The sequence below is a fragment of the Pleurodeles waltl genome, chromosome 6 (genome assembly GCF_031143425.1).
Source record: "Pleurodeles waltl isolate 20211129_DDA chromosome 6, aPleWal1.hap1.20221129, whole genome shotgun sequence".
Taxonomy (NCBI): domain Eukaryota; kingdom Metazoa; phylum Chordata; class Amphibia; order Caudata; family Salamandridae; genus Pleurodeles; species Pleurodeles waltl.
Window position 1 is genome coordinate 1,542,955,584 of NC_090445.1, and position 18,547 is coordinate 1,542,974,130.

General features: G+C 42.8%; 1 protein-coding gene across 1 annotated transcript in view; it reads right to left on the bottom strand.

Moving 5' to 3' along the window:
• CTNNBIP1 (catenin beta interacting protein 1) overlaps window positions 1–18,547 on the bottom strand; it is an 82,075-nt gene that overhangs the window by 16,203 nt on the left and 47,325 nt on the right. The window contains exons 3-4 of the mRNA XM_069241171.1: window positions 17,917–18,035; window positions 16,656–16,746 (exon numbers count right to left, since the gene is read on the bottom strand). Coding sequence (XP_069097272.1) covers window positions 16,656–16,746; window positions 17,917–18,012 — 187 coding nt within the window. The 5' untranslated portion in view covers window positions 18,013–18,035. The remainder of the gene's footprint in view (window positions 1–16,655; window positions 16,747–17,916; window positions 18,036–18,547) is intronic.

Genomic DNA, 18,547 nt, shown 5'->3' on the forward strand with positions numbered 1-18,547 from the left:
ATTGTGGCATGGGACTGACGTTACACTGGTCGGTATGTTGTTTGACCAAAAAATTGAGCATTTAACATGGGTTCCACTGGTAATGCGGATTGAGGGCACGACTAATAAGATCAGTTTCCCGAGATTGGTTATTATAACACTTCAGTATATGACAGCATAGTAGTAAGAGATAAAACCCATTTCTTACCACTGTCACCTCTCGTGGGTGGTAGTAAAACTGAATCTACCTCTAACAGACTGTATGCAGTTACATCCTAAAGGTGGACAAGGGTGGCATGGGAAGAGCTAATCTACCAATACTTCAGAACACTTATTTCTTCGATATGTGTTAAGGCGACCTTAATAGTACTCTTCACCATTTTCATTTTTACCTGCTATATTCTACAGAAAATGTAAACAATGGAGAATATTGAAATCCCGGTAAAATGATAATATTCTGCAAATATTTTAAGATGCCTGTACAAACAAACTTTGCACTTAAGATTTTAATTTTAACTTGCACATAGCTGGTACACAAAAGGGATGCCGGTCTGTATAGCTAAAGCTTAGCAGTAACACTAGTTTAACAGCAGTTGCCTGCATAATTTCATATGCTCAACATGTTATATTAGGTTGCGCGCTCTAGCGCTCTGACATTTTGTAATCTATCTGTGGGCTTTTAACCACGCCCATCACTATCACCCGTTCATGGGCTTGCCTTTCAAAAATCCTTTATCATTGATAAATGCTTTACGTTTGTCCCTCCTTGGGGCAGTTTTGTTACCGCCTTGGCCATCGACCCCGTTACATGGATAATTGCAGGTTTGCCTGTACGTTTGACTTCAAGCAAACTTCTTTTTCCTTTTGTGTCTCTCATTTGCACTCACGCTCATTGCAGCCGTGGCGCTTTGAATTGGCTTGCTTATGTCAACTGTTTTACTTTTCATTTTCAATTTATGTGGCAAGAAAAGTCCATTTAGGAATTTACAATGCTAATAGCGCTAACGCAGGACCCATTGCATTGCAAATGCTTATTTGTCTAATGGCTGGATCGTGAACATGCTAGAATGCTTAGTAAGCAACTGTATGGCCATTTACGCGGGGAAGTCTTTATAACCAGGACATTTGCAATGTTGACAGGAATCAGCCCAAAGCCAGCTTAACCGGGACTCCAATTTGTGGCGCTAGTAGGCACCTAACTGGTGTTAAACATAAGTAATCCTTCCTTTTGCTACACAAAACGGTCGAGGAGCACAGGATTTACATAGAATAATTATTAATATATCACTTTGCAGGAGGGTTTAACATAAAGTAGGTTATTCAAGTATGTTTAAATCCAAGTGTGGCCGTTTTCAGCCTTGCAGTAGGACTATGAGATGCCTGGCTGTTGGTTAAGTGATAACAGAAGTGAATTCCTGAAAAAGGTCGGCTAGGTAAGTTTTTCTTTATAAATATCTCCCAATTGTCAACAGGCCAGGACCCTGCAAAAATAACTGAGAAGTACTTCCAATGTATGCACATTTGTAAATGTAATATGTTAGTATCCTTCTGATACAAAGTATATGAAGGCTGCTCTACTGTCTTCAGAAGAGTAGAAAGAGGCCAATCGTTTTGTCGATACAGAATTTTGAAAAAGACCTTTGGCAGAAATTTTATATTTAAGCATAACACAACTTTCTGTGGAAAACAAGTCAATGGTTTATATGCAGACAATGCACGTAATTCACTGCTACAACAGCCTGATGCTAATCTCACAATAAATGCAACTTCCAAAAGAAAGATTTTTCACATCCATCTGCGCACCATTCGAAATGGCGGCCCCATAAGCTTAGATAATAGTGCATTAAGCTCCCTAGATAGAGCCGACTGTCTCACTTAAAGGCATTTACGCTCTAATCCTTATAGAACAGTATGTACCTACGGACACTTACAATAAAAACAGACTTCAGGGTCTCTTGTTAAATATTGTAAGATGTAATTAAATGGATTACACAAGCCCTGTTCACTCAGTGCTTTAAATATTATGCTGTCATGGCATTAAATACATTTTATATCTGAAATGCCTCATGCTCTACACCACAAACAATTTTCAATTCAAGATGAAAGCCCATCCAACAGCTTCAAAATATGAACACAATCTTTTAAAAGTAGTATAATATCGCATCCTCAAGACCAGCGTTGGCCAGATCAGTGATTCTTAACCTTTTGACTTCTGTGGAACCCCACTGAACCCTTATTGCAATCTGGGGACACCCACTGAGTAATTTACTGGAAGCCTGGGGTCCCGAACTAAGAATTTTCGATGATCTGACCCGCAAATCAATAAAAACAGAAACAAGCATTCAACAATACACAAAAGATGATTTTTTTAAATTTAACTCAAACAAATATAAAACAATAACAACATGTTAATTTTAATCAGAAGGTTGGAACTTGTCTAAATTCAAATGAGGCCACTCGCTGTTGATACTAAATTCTGTATGATGCACTTGCACTGCTCCCACAAATCAATCTGAGGATATTAACTTCATTTTTAGCCACCAACTTCAAGTTCTTTCACATTTACAGAACGTTTTAAAATGTTCAAATGTACATGTTGCTTCCTTTTTTTCTACACTTTATTATTAATCTGCTAATAATATTTAATTTTCTAGACAGTCAAAATATGTCCTGAAGGTACTTCAGGTTTAGTTTTGCCAGCATTTGATGACAAACCTTATCCTTGACAAGTTATCAACCCTGGATCTGAAAGACGATTCCTTTAGCATAACCCAATAAGCACCACCCAATGGCTACACCATGGTTTTGCCCAGTATATATGGATTTAAAAGTTGCAGTTTGGTCAACCCAACGTTCACCAGCTCAGGACACAATGCCAGAGTTAGAGAGGTTGTTCTGCACTACAAACGGCAATTACAAATGTATCCTTAAAGGCTGCCCATGAAGCATTCTCACGCCTTGTGTGTTTATTGTTGCCAAAACATATCTGGGCTGTTTCTGATTCAGTTCAAGTGGACCATGCCTTGCAGTCCTGGTTGCATTTCTTTGTCTGGTGTGATGCCTAAACTAATTACAAATGGTTGTGCAATCCCCAAATTCTGAATTCAAGGTTGCACAAAGTACTTAATGAAAATGTTTAAAAGGAATGCCTTAAGTATGCTTTCCAAGATGGATTCCCATAAAAACCTGGATCTCTTGCCTTGTTTCTCCATTTACAGAGCTAAATCCTTGTTCTTGGAATAGGTCTTTAAAAGTGTTCTCTTTCTCAGAATTAAGATTTGATTCTTAAAAGAAAGACTGTCTTTTGTGCCCATCATCTGAAAAGCAAGCAAGGTGGGCGAAAATTATTTTCAATGTGATTTTTCTTCTCTACTTGTTGATTTTCTATATGACATGTGTCAAATTTCATTCAGCACATCTACTGATTATGCATTCTCTAGTTGCTTCCCATCCCCATATGTGTTTCTTTTCAGGTTATTTTATTTCACATGGAAGAACATATATGCCTTACCTGTATTTTAACCAGGCTATCACTTTATCTTACGAAATGCCCAGCGGTTTTCAGCCTGTAATTTTGTGGGAGTTGGCTGACAATACTTCTCTAGATCCCCATTACCTCACAAGGTGTTCCAGGCTTTCAAATGCTGGCATTTCCCTTTTTAGCCCTAAGGTATTCACAATGTTTTTAAGTTGGAACTGGGCAGCAACTGGAGGTATCAACAGGCTGCCTAGTGAAACCTCACATCCAGTTTCATGGGCTGTGGCACTGTGCCACACTGAGGTAAAGGAGTGTTTTATTTTTCAACCCTGATTTTGCGAGAACGATTTGTGTTGTACTGATTATTAATGATTTTCAACTTTGTATGGAGTGTTTCTTCAAGTTGGGATTTTTTCCTTGGCTCCCACTATTATTATTAATTCCAGACATTTTGGATGAAGTACACCTGTGGGGCATTGCCACCCAAGACAATCTGGGCTGGTGGATACAATAGAGGCAGGCAGCCATCAGTGTACGTACACTGTCATTTTACAAGAACCTAACCTCAACTACTTTTCATCTCAAAAACTCCAGCAGGTCTGCTTCTCGCTCCTGCTGCAACTGACTAGCTACCTTCACAGGACATGGCTTGGCAAAGCTGTTGGGATGGGTAGTAGGGATGGAATGAAGTGCCAACCTCTCAATGTCCTCACTTTTACCTCTTTTCTACTCTTGAACAAGAGAGATTACATCCTTAGTTCACTGCTTTAATGGAATAACCCACAAGAATGCCTATGAAAAACTTAAGATACGTGGGATGGAGACCTAAGAATTTTAGAGGATGATGTGTGAAAGAAGCACTGTGGCATCACAAGGAAATGGTGATCACGGCGAATTACAGAAAGCTATAAAGCAACTAAAGTTGATACATCAAGTGTGTTACAATAAAAGTAGATTATATGATATAGGTATGGCTCCAGATGGTGAATGTTAGAAGAATAGAGCAGAAAAGGGAACTTTTTCATTTTATAAAACAATTCATTACAAAGGAGCTCACCTGAACAATTCTGCATCAGTCAAAAAATAAATGTGTACTTGCACGGAAAAAGAATACATCAAGATCAAAGAAAAAGGTAAAAAATAAACGAGTTTCTAGTAAAAGTCAAAACTGCTTCTTTTGATTGCTCCAGCAATGGTTTCAGAAACTGCCTTCTTTCCATTAACAAATTTAGACAAATTAATAAGAAAATGGACAAACCCATTTGGTCAATGGCTCGAACTGCTGCGTTTATGCGCACTCAAGATTCTCCTAAATATAATGATAAAAACAATACCCTAATCTAAAAAGTAACAGGCGTCGCCTGATATGTGGCTTGGGACACCTCAATAAACTTGCCACATAAGATTTTATTTTAACGAAATGGGATAATATTAATGGCTTCTTGCTATGTATATATAATAAGAGTTAAAAACATTTCGAAAGAGATTCTGCCTTTAACCCTTTCTTATTAATTTTTTTTTGACAATCTACTATAACATTAAGCTCAATATTAATATAGCAATTAGATATTAAACTTTTAATTTTCTGTCTCAACTTTTGTATTTTGTCACAAATATTATTAGACAAATCTTTTAAGCAATCCATTGCCAGGGATCTATTTACAACACTTTTTAATAAAGCAAATAAACTAATACTAGCTGCCTCTTTCTGAAATTTATATAAACAGAGACTTAATTCCAGGTGGGCTTCTTCTAACCCTTCCCCACTTGCCCCACCCCGCCACCTCTAAGATGGAAAACCTAAAGCCTATCAAATTTCTTGAAATCTAACTCCGATTAAGTCTTTAGCCCTGACAATCCATACTATATCATAGTCTCTATTAACACCAAGTAAGATTTAAGAAAATGTTGGACAGGGAGGCACCAAAACGACTATTAAATCGAAAAAAACAAATCAGTGCTGTTCTACTGTGTCATAATTTGACCATAACGTTCACTGAATCACATCATATTGCTAAAACTCACTGCCAATAGACTGACTCAAGGCTTAACTGATGATCCAATTAAAATTAAATTTCTTACAACCAACGTGCACGACCTGGGTCTTAGTTCTGTTTTTATCAACATATTGGAAGTACAATGAACAGCACGTCATCTGCATATAACAAGGCATTATTTGGAGCGTTAAGTATCCTTGGGGGGGGGGGACTACCCACTGCCATCATCAGGATTGATGGGATATAATAAATAAACGAGGAGAACAGCAGGGGGTGAGGGCGTGTCTTGTCTAGCACTCCTGCAGGCCTTCCACCCTCAGGTTTTACCAGAATGCTTGTCTTAGCATAAATAGTAATTGATAGGCTCAATAATATTTTAGGTATTCCTACTTAATCTAGCTTTATCCGTACCACATGCCTACCCACCAAGTTAAATGCAACTTTAGGATCAACAAAGCACAGAGCCAGTTATCCATTTGCCGCAGTTGTAGACATTATTTAAATTAACTTGTGGGTACAGTGGTGTGATTGAAAGGTGCAGAGATTCTGTAAAGAAGGTCGGAATAATCATATGTATTCCTAGGAACTCCAATGCCTTGGATACGCAACTTCCATTACTAGATATTTTAATACTAGGCACCGAAATGCCCTGTTCACTGGCTGCAGTGAAGAGGGAGATAGCCAGGAAATGGAAAAGTCTAACATGGCCCACCAAGACAAGACGAACAGCTTAGGTTCGGCTCATAAAGTGATTGATTACACTTACTTGCCTCATGTGTGATCTCTCGTATACATTACAACCTAAAAGATGGATCAGTGCACGACAAAGGGGAGATTGACATGTGAAAAAAGGGGAAGCCTTCAGAAGTTTGAACAAAATATAGGAAACCTGGAGAGAGATGGGATTGGGGGCAGGGAGACCTCCTTGGGGAATATTGGAGATTGACCTGCTTTGTAGACTTCGCTAACCCAGACTTTGAGAGAATTGTATTCTTGCCTGTGATGGCTAAAGTCCATGGCTCACAGACAGGCTGTGGAAGACGGAGAAGACAACTATGTCAACTGTACTGATAGCAACTTTGTGATTGTTACTTCAAATTATTTCAATTTGCAGACTACGAAAATCAATAAAAAGAATTTCAAAACTAGCCAAGAAATGAAAATGTCACTTACCCAGTGTACATCTGTTCGTGGCATCAGTCGCAGTAGATTCGCATGTTTTGCAATAGCTCGCCATCTGGTGTTGGGCCGGAGTGTTACAAGTTGTTTTTCTTCGAAGAAGTCTTTCGAGTCACGGGACCGAGTGACTCCTCCTTTTGTCTCCATTGCGCATGGGCGTCGACTCCATCTTCGATTGTTTTTCCCCGCAGAGGGTGAGGTAGGAGTTGAATTGTAGTAATAGTGCCGATGCAATGGAGTGACTAAGTATGCACCTATTTAAGGTTGAGATGATACATATATAAATAATTGAAGGTAACTTCCAAACTGCTACAGGCTCCCGGGGAGGTGGGTGGGCACATGCGAATCTACTGCGACTGATGCCACGAACAGATGTACACTGGGTAAGTGACATTTTCAGTTCGATGGCATCTGTCGCTGTAGATACGCATGTTTTGCATAGACTAGTAAGCAGTTATCTCCCCAAAAGCGGTGGATCAGCCTGTAGGAGTGGAAGTAGTCTGAAATAATGTTCTTAATACGGCTTGACCTACTGTGGCTTGTTGTGCGGACAACACGTCTACACAGTAGTGCTTGGTGAATGTGTGAGGCGTAGACCATGTGGCTGACTTACATATTTCTTGCATTGGGATGTTTCCTAGAAAGGCCATGGTAGCACCTTTCTTTCTGGTTGAGTGTGCCCTTGGTGTAATGGGCAGCTGTCGTTTAGCTTTAAGGTAGCAGATTTGGATGCATTTAACTATCCATCTGGCTATACCTTGTTTTGATATTGGGTTTCCTGCATGAGGTTTTTGAAATGCAATAAATAGTTGTTTAGTCTTTCTGATGTTTTTTGTTCTGTCAATGTAATACATCAATGCTCTTTTGACATCTAATGTATGTAGTGCCCTTTCAGCTACGGTATCTGGCTGTGGAAAGAACACTGGAAGTTCCACTGTTTGATTTAGATGGAACGGTGAAATAACCTTTGGCAAAAATTTAGGATTGGTCCTTAGGACGACCTTATTCTTGTGTAGTTGTATAAAAGGTTCCTGTATTGTAAACGCCTGAATCTCGCTTACTCTTCTTAGGGAAGTAATGGCGATGAGAAATGCCACCTTCCAGGTTAGGAACTGTATGTCGCAGGAGTGCATGGGTTCAAAAGGTGGACCCATAAGTCTAGTTAGGACAACATTTAGGTTCCATGAAGGAACAGGTGGTGTTCTTGGTGGTATAATTCTCCTAAGGCCCTCCATGAATGCTTTAATGACTGGTATCTTATATAGGGAAGTTGAATAGGTAGTCTGCAGGTATGCAGATATTGCTGCAAGGTGTATTTTAATGGAAGAGAAAGCCAGGTTAGATTTTTGTAAGTGAAGCAAGTAACCCACTACATGTTCTGGAGTTGTGTGTAATGGTTGTATTTGATTAATATGGCAGTAGCAAACAAACCTCTTCCATTTACTTGCATAGCAGTGCCTGGTGGATGGCCTTCTGGCTTGTTTTATGACTTCCATACATTCTTGGGTAAGTTGTAAGTGCCCGAATTCTAGGATTTCAGGAGCCAGATTGCTAGATTCAGCTATGCTGGATCTGGGTGTCTGATCTTTTGGTTGTGCTGTGTCAACAGATCTGGCCTGTTGGGCAATTTGATGCAGGGTACTACTGATAGGTCTAGCAGCGTTGTGTACCAGGGTTGCCTTGCCCAAGTTGGTGCAATCAATATGAGTTTGAGTTTGTTTTGACTGAGTTTGTTTACCAGGTAAGGAAGGAGAGGGAGAGGAGGAAAAGCGTAAGCAAATATCCCTGACCAGTTCATCCATAGGGCATTGCCTTGGGATTGTTCGTGTGGGTATCTGGATGCGAAGTTTTGGCATTTTGCGTTCTCCCTTGTCGCAAACAAGTCTATCTGAGGTGTTCCCCAGAGTTTGAAATAAGTGTTCAGAATTTGGGGGTGAATTTCCCATTCGTGGACCTGTTGGTGATCTCGAGAGAGATTGTCTGCGAGTTGATTTTGGATCCCTGGTATAAATTGTGCTATTAGGCGAATTTGGTTGTGAATTGCCCAACGTCAAATCTTTTGTGCTAGCAGGCTTAACTGCGTGGAGTGCGTCCCCCCCGCTTGTTTAGATAATACATTGTTGTCATGTTGTCTGTTTTGACGAGAATGTATTTGTGAACTATTATTGGTTGGAAAGCTTTTAGTGCTTGAAAAACTGCTAGAAGTTCTAGGTGATTTATATGCAGTTTTGTTTGATGTACGTTCCATTGTCCTTGTATGCTGTGTTGATCGAGGTGTGCTCCCCACCCTGTCATGGAAGCATCTGTTGTTATTACGTATTGTGGCACTGGGTCTTGGAAAGGCCGCCCTTTGTTTAAATTTATGTTGTTCCACCACAGAAGCGAGAGGTAAGTTTGGCGGTCTATTAACACCAGATCTAGAAGGTGACCCTGTGCTTGTGACCATTGTGATGCTAGGCACTGTTGTAAGGGCCTCATGTGCAGTCTTGCGTTTGGGACAATGGCTATGCATGAAGACATCATGCCTTGGAGTTGTAGTACCATCTTTGCGTGTATCCTTTGTGTTGGATACATGCGTTGTATGATGGTGTTGAAATTTCGAATTCTTTGTGGACTTGGAGTGGCTACTCCTTTTGATGTGTCTATTATGGCTCCCAGGTATTGTTGTACCTTGCGCGGCAGAATTTTGGATTTTGTGAAATTGACGGTGAACCCTAGTTTGAAGAGGGTTTGTATGATATGATGTGTGATTTGAGCACTGTATTAACGAATGGGCCTTGATTAGCCAGTCGTCTAGATATGGGAACACATGTATTTGCTGCCTTCTTATGTGTGCAGCGACTACCGCTAGGCATTTGGTAAAGACTCTTGGTGCGGTTGTTAATCCGAAAGGCAGTACCTTGAATTGGTAATGTATTCCTTTGAATACAAACCTTAGGTATTTCCTGTGCGATGGGTGTATTGGTATATGGAAATAAGCATCCTTGAGGTCTAAAGTTGCCATGTAGTCGTGTAGTTTTAGCAATGGCAATACTTCTTGTAGTGTGACCATGTGAAAGTGGTCTGATTTGATGAAAGTGTTCACTACTCTGAGGTCTAGGATTGGTCTCAGCGTTTTGTCCTTTTTTGGTATCAGAAAGTACAGTGAGTAAACTCCTGTGTTTATTTGTGTGTTTGGCACTAATTCGATTGCATTCTTTTGCAATAGTGCCTGCACTTCTATCTCCAGGAGATTGGAATGGTGTGTTGTCAAATTTTGTGCTTTTGGTGGTATGTTTGGAGGGAATTGTAGAAATTCTATGCAATAACCATGTTGGATAATTGCTAGAACCCAAGTGTCTGTAGTGATCTCCTCCCATGCTTTGTAATAATGACTTATTCTTCCCCCCACTGGTGTTGTGTGGAGGGGGTGAGTGACATGTGAGTCACTGTTTAGTAGTAGGGGTTTTGGGGCTCTGAAATCTTCCTCTATTTCTAGGGAATTGCCCTCCTCTATATTGTCCCCGAAAACCTCCTCTATACTGTCCCTGGTAACTGGACGGTGTTGCTTGTGAGGTGCTGGCTTGTGTGCTCTGACCCCGAAACCCCCCTCGAAAGGGCGTTTTACGGAATGTGCTGTAATTCCCTCTGCTCTGCGGGGAGTAGAGTGCGCCCATGGCTTTGGCAGTGTCCGTATCTTTTTTGAGTTTCTCAATCGCTGTGTCCACTTCTGGACCGAACAGTTCTTTTTCATTAAAAGGCATATTGAGAACTGCTTGTTGAATCTCTGGTTTAAATCCAGACGTTCGGAGCCATGCATGCCTTCTGATAGTTACAGATGTATTAATTGTCCGTGCAGCTGTATCTGCAGCGTCCATGGAGGAGCGGATCTGGTTGTTGGAAATGGTCTGTCCCTCCTCAACCACTTGTTTTGCCCTATTTTGTAAGTCCTTGGGCAGATGTTCAATGAGATGTTGCATCTCGTCCCAGTGGGCTCTGTCATAGCGCGCAAGTAGTGCCTGGGAGTTCGCGATGCGCCACTGGTTTGCAGCTTGTGCTGCGACTCTTTTACCAGCTGCATCGAACTTGCGGCTTTCTTTATCTGGGGGTGGTGCATCTCCAGATGTGTGAGAGTTGGCCCTTTTCCTAGCTGCTCCTACAACGACAGAGTCTGGTGGCAGCTGTGTAGTGATGAAAACCGGGTTTGTAGGAGGCGCCTTATACTTTTTTTCCACCCTTGGTGTGATTGCCCTACTTTTGACCGGCTCCTTAAAGATTTCTTTCGCGTGCCGGAGCATACCAGGGAGCATAGGCAGGCTTTGGTATGAGCTGTGGGTGGAGGAGAGTGTGTTGAATAAAAAATCATCCTCGACCTGTTCTGAGTGGAGGCTTACGTTGTGAAATTGTGCTGCTCTAGCCACCACTTGCGAATACGCGGTGCTGTCTTCTGGTGGAGATGGCTTCGTAGGGTATGCCTCCGGACTGTTATCTGACACTGGGGCGTCGTATAGGTCCCATGCGTCTTGATCTTGGTCACCCTGGCTTATGGTGGTGTGAGCTGGGGAGTGTGATGGAGTTCGTGCTGGTGAGACGTTAATCACGGGCGGAGGAGAGGGTGGTGGGGTAACTCTTTTCACCACTTTTGGTTGTGGTGTCTGTTCAGTTTGGAACTCCAACCTTCTCTTTCTTCTAATGGGGGGAAGGGTGCTTATTTTTCCTGTCCCCTGCTGTATGAAGATACGCTTTTGCGTATGGTCCACATCAGTTGCTTGTAGCTCTTCCTCAAACCTATGCTTTTGCATTTGGGAGGTTAGCGAGTGCTCTTCTGTATGAGAGCCTGAAGCTGGGTCGCTTGTAGTTTGTTTCGGCATCGAAACCCTGTCTGCGTGTTTTTTCGGCTCCGAGGTGACTTTTTTCTTTTTCGGGCCGAAACCTCTCGGCGTCGATCTTCTTCGGTGCCGCTGTCTCGGCGTCGAGCCGTGTCCACACCGGCATCTCGGTGTCGAGGCTTGTCTCCAGCACTTTCTCGGTCCCGAGAAGGCTGCGTGCCGGTGTCTCGACCGGAGTCGGACGACCTCGGCACTGTTTGGGCCTTTTTCGGTGCCGACGGTCGGTCACCGAATTTATGGGTGGAGCCATGGCCTGATGGCAGTGGCGTCCCCTGGGCCTTGTAAATCTTTCTCTGTGTGGTTTTCGACGTCTTACTCACGGTTTGTGTATCGTCGAATCCTTCGGAGTCCGATTCTTGGATCGAGAAGGTACCTTCCTCTTCCTGCTCCTCGAACTCTCGGTGGGCTGTCGGCGCGGACGCCATCTGAAGTCTTCTGGCTCGACGGTCTCGGAGTGTCTTTCGGGACCGGAACGCACGACAGGCCTCACAGGTGTCTTCACTGTGCTCAGGTGACAGGCACAGGTTACAGACCAAGTGTTGGTCCGTATAGGGGTATTTATTGTGGCATTTGGGGCAGAAACGGAACGGGGTCCGTTCCATCGGCGTTCTTCAGCACGCGGTCGGGCCGACCAGGCCCCGACGGGGGATCGAAAAACTACCCCGAAGGGGCACCGGAGCTCTTCGATCTTCGATGCGGTGTGGAATCTAAGTACGCCGATCCCGAACGCAACAATACCGACGAAAATCTTCCCAAATTAGCTAATTTTCCGTTCCGAAACTCGGAGCGACAGGAACACGTCCGAACCCGATGGCGGAAAAAAAACAATCGAAGATGGAGTCGACGCCCATGCGCAATGGAGACAAAAGGAGGAGTCACTCGGTCCCGTGACTCGAAAGACTTCTTCGAAGAAAAACAACTTGTAACACTCCGGCCCAACACCAGATGGCGAGCTATTGCAAAACATGCGTATCTACAGCGACAGATGCCATTGAACGGTCTGATATCCCTGTGCTACTTCAGAAGTGTTTCTAAAATTGACACACTTCGTTCCTGTCGTAAAGCTACTTAAGTCCTTGCATCCTAGGCCATAAAAGTATCTCCAGGTTTTCCCTGCTGCCTCTCTCTGTCTAGCATTAACTCTGCACCTCTTCAGCTGGTAGACTGGACAAATGTTGAGATGATTTTGATGATTTATGGAGCAATGTTGTTGTTCAGAGTACATAACACAAATAGTGAAACAAATATCTAGCCTATTTCAGGTATCAGAGATGAGGATTATGCAAGAAGGGCCGGAAACAGTGGGTTTTCTACAAGTGATTCTCACCTGGAAGGAATTTATGCTTCCAATTCCTTGCAGGCTGCCGGATAAGGACAATACTTGAGCCCGATATTATCACTTATTCTAGTACATGCCTTTGAAATGCCTTGTCTATATTGTTCTACCGCCTGCTTGCTTCCGTCTCTCGTCCTGGTACTCTAGTACATGAGTTGGGGGAGACAGTGCACATGGCAGAGGGTAAAGCTTGTTTTGGTAGGGGGAAACATTTATCAATCTTGCTTTATTTCAGACTGATTGAGTCGGTTAATAATTAAAGTTCAGAGCTTGGGAATATTGATGGGTTCATATGTAGACTATTGCAACATAGGGCATCATAGAGACTAGGAATCACCAACTCACACGCAGGCAGCAATCAGACATCACACTGACATAGCATAAAGGTTTGCAGGCTGCCCCCCAAATCTTTGTTACCCTTGAACCCCAATATCTCTTACCAGCTTTCCACTTGCATGTTTTAGGTTAGAAAAACTCCAAACACAGGCACTGACAGACCTGTAAAGCTTAGGCCTTAAAAGGTAAGCAGAAAGGCAGAGCAGTGGCCAGAAACCTCCAGTAAGCCATGCAACAGCAAGGAACAGATGAAGTAGACACCACCTGCTCTCAAGCCCTGGCATGCTCCAAGCGCATGCTGAGCCAAGGAATAGACAGCCCTGCTCAGCTAATGGAAACAGCATTAGCAAACCTCACCGACAACAAGATGGCAGAACTGGTGTCAATAGTCACTTCACTCACTCCACCTATTCCTGCCACTGGTAACTTAAAAAGATGGCAGTCAATTGGCAAATTCACTGCTGGCTACAACTACCGTAGGAGGGGCACCAAAGAACTATTAATATATTCGAAACCTGGTTCTAATGACAGAGAAACCCATTGCTCTGGCTGAACCCACCTGCTTTCAACATCGGAAGGCTCAGCCCGTTAAAGCCGAAGTTAATTGTTTTGCTTTGGTTATCCACCCTAAAGTAGGTGAAAAATATCGTTTGTCATAGGGAAGTTGTGTGTGTATAACCAACATTTAGAAACCTGTGGCTCAGAGATTAAAAACTACAAGTAACCAAATGTCAGGCGAGACTTTCCATGTACAAGTGGAAAAGAACCACGTTTGGAATTCACAAACATTCCCCCCTAGTATGCCTGGAAAGTTGTGTCCCTCAGTAGAGCTTACTTAGTACCTTCTGTGCAGGAAAACCATTACGCCGCCCAGAAATCATTTTAGTAGATTCTTGATGTGTAAATTGAGCCACTTCGGGCTGTAAGTGTATGCTTGTGGCAAAATACGGCTTTATGACTAGAGCCCCACGACTCTGGAACACATTCCAAGGTTGTGTCCAAGGCCGTAACAGCCTTGGGATGCAGGCGTCCACATATCAATGCTTCACGGCTACAATGTGGCTATTCTCATTACAAATAGAAATTATATATCATTTGCCAAGCTGCATTCACAATGACGCAATGTGCTTTGTGATGTTCTTCGAGGTGATGTAGTGAAGACCAAAATGCTGTTTCTCAGGCCTGGAGCCTCTGGCTGTAACGCCTTTGGAGTAACAACATAACTTCGCAGCTAAGTAAGACGAAACAGTAGTCGCTCGCTGTACCAGGCTTCATCATTTTATTATTTTACATTTATGACCGGTTTGACTGCGCGAGATGAGGGTGTCTGGAGATGTAATGCTGCCATCCAGTGGACATATGGAGGATTGCAGAGAGGAAAGCAAAATGGGACACAGTCATACGGTACCACGCACCTCCAATTTTAGACAATGAGGAACACAGAGCCTCAGCGTAATATGTGAAAGAAAAAAAAAAGTAGCGCAGCGCAACACAAGCTGTTAGGGTGGGTGGGGTGAGTGTGCGCGCGAATGTGTGATTCTCGGCACAAAAGCAACAGGAAAATGTAGGCTAATGCAAAGATGGCTGGACACATCAAAGCAGGCAAGGGTACGGTAGGATAAAGCAGGGTACAGCAGAGTACGGTTTATGACAGGAGGCTTGCAAAACAAAGAAGGGAGGGGCAGGTTTAGCAAAGAAGGATAAGGTTACTGGGAATGGATACGCAGGACATGAGCGAAAGTGCCAGGAATGGCGGCCCATAGCTATGGCAAAAAAGTGCTGTGCTGGTTATATAAGCGGCAAGCAAAGGAGGACAAAATAAGGCAGAACCGAAAAAAGCTAAACATAAGAGAGCGGCTGGAAATGGATAAAAAAAAAAAGCAAGGCAGAGGAAGACGAGCGAGAAAAAAGTATCAAAGGCTTAGGCAGGCAAAGGCAAAACAGCATATACAAGTTTAGGATAGCCTATGCAAGGTAAGAAAACCTTCCTTAACAAGCAGGATGAAGATCAAGCATTTGCAATGCAATGGGTCTCACGTTTACTCGAGTTAAAGCTATTAGCGTTGTAAACTCCTAACCGGACTTTTCTTGCCACATAAACTGAAAAATAAAACAGTTTCACATGAGTGAGCCGACGGCCATGAGTGCAAGGCGAACACACAAAAGGAAACAGAAGTTCGCTCGAAGTGAAACGTATCGGCAAAAGTGCAATTATCCATGTAACTGGCAAAAGTGCAATTATCCATGTAACCGGCAAAAGTGCAATTATCCAAGTAACAGGGTCGATGTTATGCAAAGCGCTCTACTACCACCCAGCGAGATTGCGCTGCCTACGAAATAAAGAAAAAAAAAGTGCAGCTACCATAAAGAAAACATGGAGCCTCGTATTTTTTCAGTAGTTGGCCGGTGCGCTCGCAGCGGGGTAAACACTGGAAAAGGCATGAAGTATGCATGCTTTTCACTAATTAAGTCAAACTAATATTAAAAGGCAAGCCCACGAACCAAACTGATGGGCTTGACATGGGTGTGGTTAAAAGCCCACAGAGAGATTACACCAGGGACAAAGCGATTTGCGCTCAATGCTAAAAAATGACTTGCGTGTTGCATATCAAAGGCACAATGAAGGTAAAAAAAGCTATGCATGATGTTGATGTTTAGATCGCTGCAGGTTTGACTCCACATTACAGAAAGGCATCTTAGTAAAGTCTATATATGCATGTGTATATATTATGTATAGGTATTTGTGGCACAATGAATACCAGAATAGCTGCAGGAGTCCGGAGTTAAGATTCAAGATCCTTTACAATAACGCAGAACTTTCACAGGTGGTGAGTCACAATGAGTGGAAATCTAATGGCTTCTAAAGAGGCGGGTCTTCAGCTCATTTCTGAACTGCAGAAGGGTTTGACCAGTCCCTACTAATAATCACTTCACACCAAAAGCCATATCATTCCCAATCTACACCACCGGATACAGAATAGTGCACAGTATGTAAATTTACAATCACTTTACACTGCTAAGTACTCCTTATTTTTTGCGCCCATGGTTTTAGGAGATGGTTTCCGATATTCGAGTCTACTCTGAAGAGCCTACACGTCCATTTGATTAAGGAGCGTTATATCTGTGCACTGTGACTTTATCTTCCACCATGGATCCAACCAACTGAGCTCATTTTCTATTTACTGGCGAACAAGCAATCCTGATTAGGCGCAAGGTCAACAATATGTAATAATTATGTGAAGAGACGCCTGCTTCTTAAGTGAGACCATGTGCGAACACAGGCATTGAAATCTAACCCCATCTCTGGCAAACTATATGAACACATCTCTTTCCTGGCACTCAGCCGGAAAGATCATTAAAGTATCTAACTTCACTTGCTAAAGGGGAGCTCCTAGGACTCGACTGAACTCTGTTCAGGACTGCCACAAACCCCCACCCCACAACTATGGGCGATGAGACCCCGCTTGACCTCCTGCACTCACCCTGGTCAATGTTGTGTTGCGGCAGCTGGCTGAGTTGACTGTTCACCACACAAGCATACGTCCGAAGAAAGGCTTCCTCATTCGGCGTCAGCTATAGAAACCGGAAAAGGTAAGGAAAGGACAAAGATGATTAGTAGCTCCCTTCAACCAGCAACGCCAACGCCAACCCCAACCCCATCCTTCTTGACTCGAGCTGTTTCTGGGGCTCACTCGAACACAGTGTTCTCAAAGGAATAATGGTGGTCTACCAGGTCGAGTTAGTAGCCACTTCCGATCACTGAGCTAAAGGGACTCTTTAAGCACAAAGCATTATGAGTTTGTGACTCCTTGAGGCCACAACCCTTAGGGTCTCAATAAGCTTATATTAAGAAGCAGCAAATGTGACAGTCGGCATACCACCTTACTAAAACTCTATTAATATTCTTGGCCAATTCAGGCCCACAAAATCAAACTTTACACAAGATCCTGATATCAAACCATTCTACATCAACCCCAGTCACTAAATACACTGCTGGAAAAACAGAAAACACTGGCATTTCCACCCACATTCACACACTCTTCTCTTTTTATTATAAAGGAGTTTCATTGGCATTTTCAAATGATTGATTAAAAGACAATATTCCATGTTTTACATATAGCTAATAATTGTTTACATCTTTGCATTATTCATGCTAATTAGTTGAGGCACAGATTCAATTTGTGGTATGGCACTGTTGTCTCCGTGTGACGATCACACAACAGTTATTTTTAATCCCCATTATAACTTCTAACCATCCCACAAAAATGATTAACAATTCCTGGAGAACTAAATATTTTACGTCTTGCTGACCTAGGTAAAGAGAAGGATAAGCTACGTGGCTATAATCGCCTCTCTGTTCATGCCTGCCTTTCTTGCAGCTTGTGCTTGCAGTCTCATCAATTGAGGGCGTACCATCGCACACTGTTAACACCCATTAAATACACAGAGTAGATACGCACCCCAAAGAAAATACAGAACAATGACCACACATGCACTCGAACCAGTATCCTCCACTCGTGCACAACTCATTCACAGAGGAAAATTAGAGTTCCGGGTATGCAGGCAATTTCTTGATAGGCTAGCGAGCCTTAAGGGTCAGCAGGGCTGCTGCCACAGCTAAGCTTGCCTTTCAAAGGTGGCTGCAAAAACCCCCTTTTTGGTTTCTCCAACGAGTACCCTGCTTCAGTGCTCTTAACCTATGGAGTTATTGGGTTGGGGCAAGAGGTGAACCAAGCAACTTACATTGGAGCCCATCTTCCGAAGCATGAGCAGGACCCGCACTTTTTGTTGGATGTACATCTCCTCAGGAGTCTTCCCGGGGGTGGTCTCAGGGTTCATCCCCTTTCCCTGGCTCCCAGGTCCTACAGAGAGGATCAGATACGCTTTTTATTATGTTGGTTATCTATGTATTGATTTAAACAATTGTAAGGTGTGAGCAGAACACTTACATCAAAGACCCTAAAGAAACAACAACACAAAGGCTAGACAAAGCAGCTTTCGATAAGCAAGGCTCATAGGGAGGAAGGGAAGGGGGTTACAAATCACAAGGGTAGACAGTGAAAGTCTCCGCCAGGCAAAGATGGATCTGCTAGGAGCATGCACACAATATTAACTGGCAACCAGTGAAAGCTGTACTGCAACAAGCAGAATGTGGAGAATCATAGGGTCTCACCAAAAAGGGAATCTGCTTTATTTTTAGGCTTAAGGGCCAAATCATGAGGTGTATACAGAATTTACTGTACCAATGTAGTCAGATACACCTGGTTTCAGCATTTAACAAGTGCTTTAAATTCTGCTTTTAGAAATTTTTACTCGTGAATGGGGAATAACATGTAGAATTTGGTCCTCGCTGCACCAACATCTGCATGTCCTC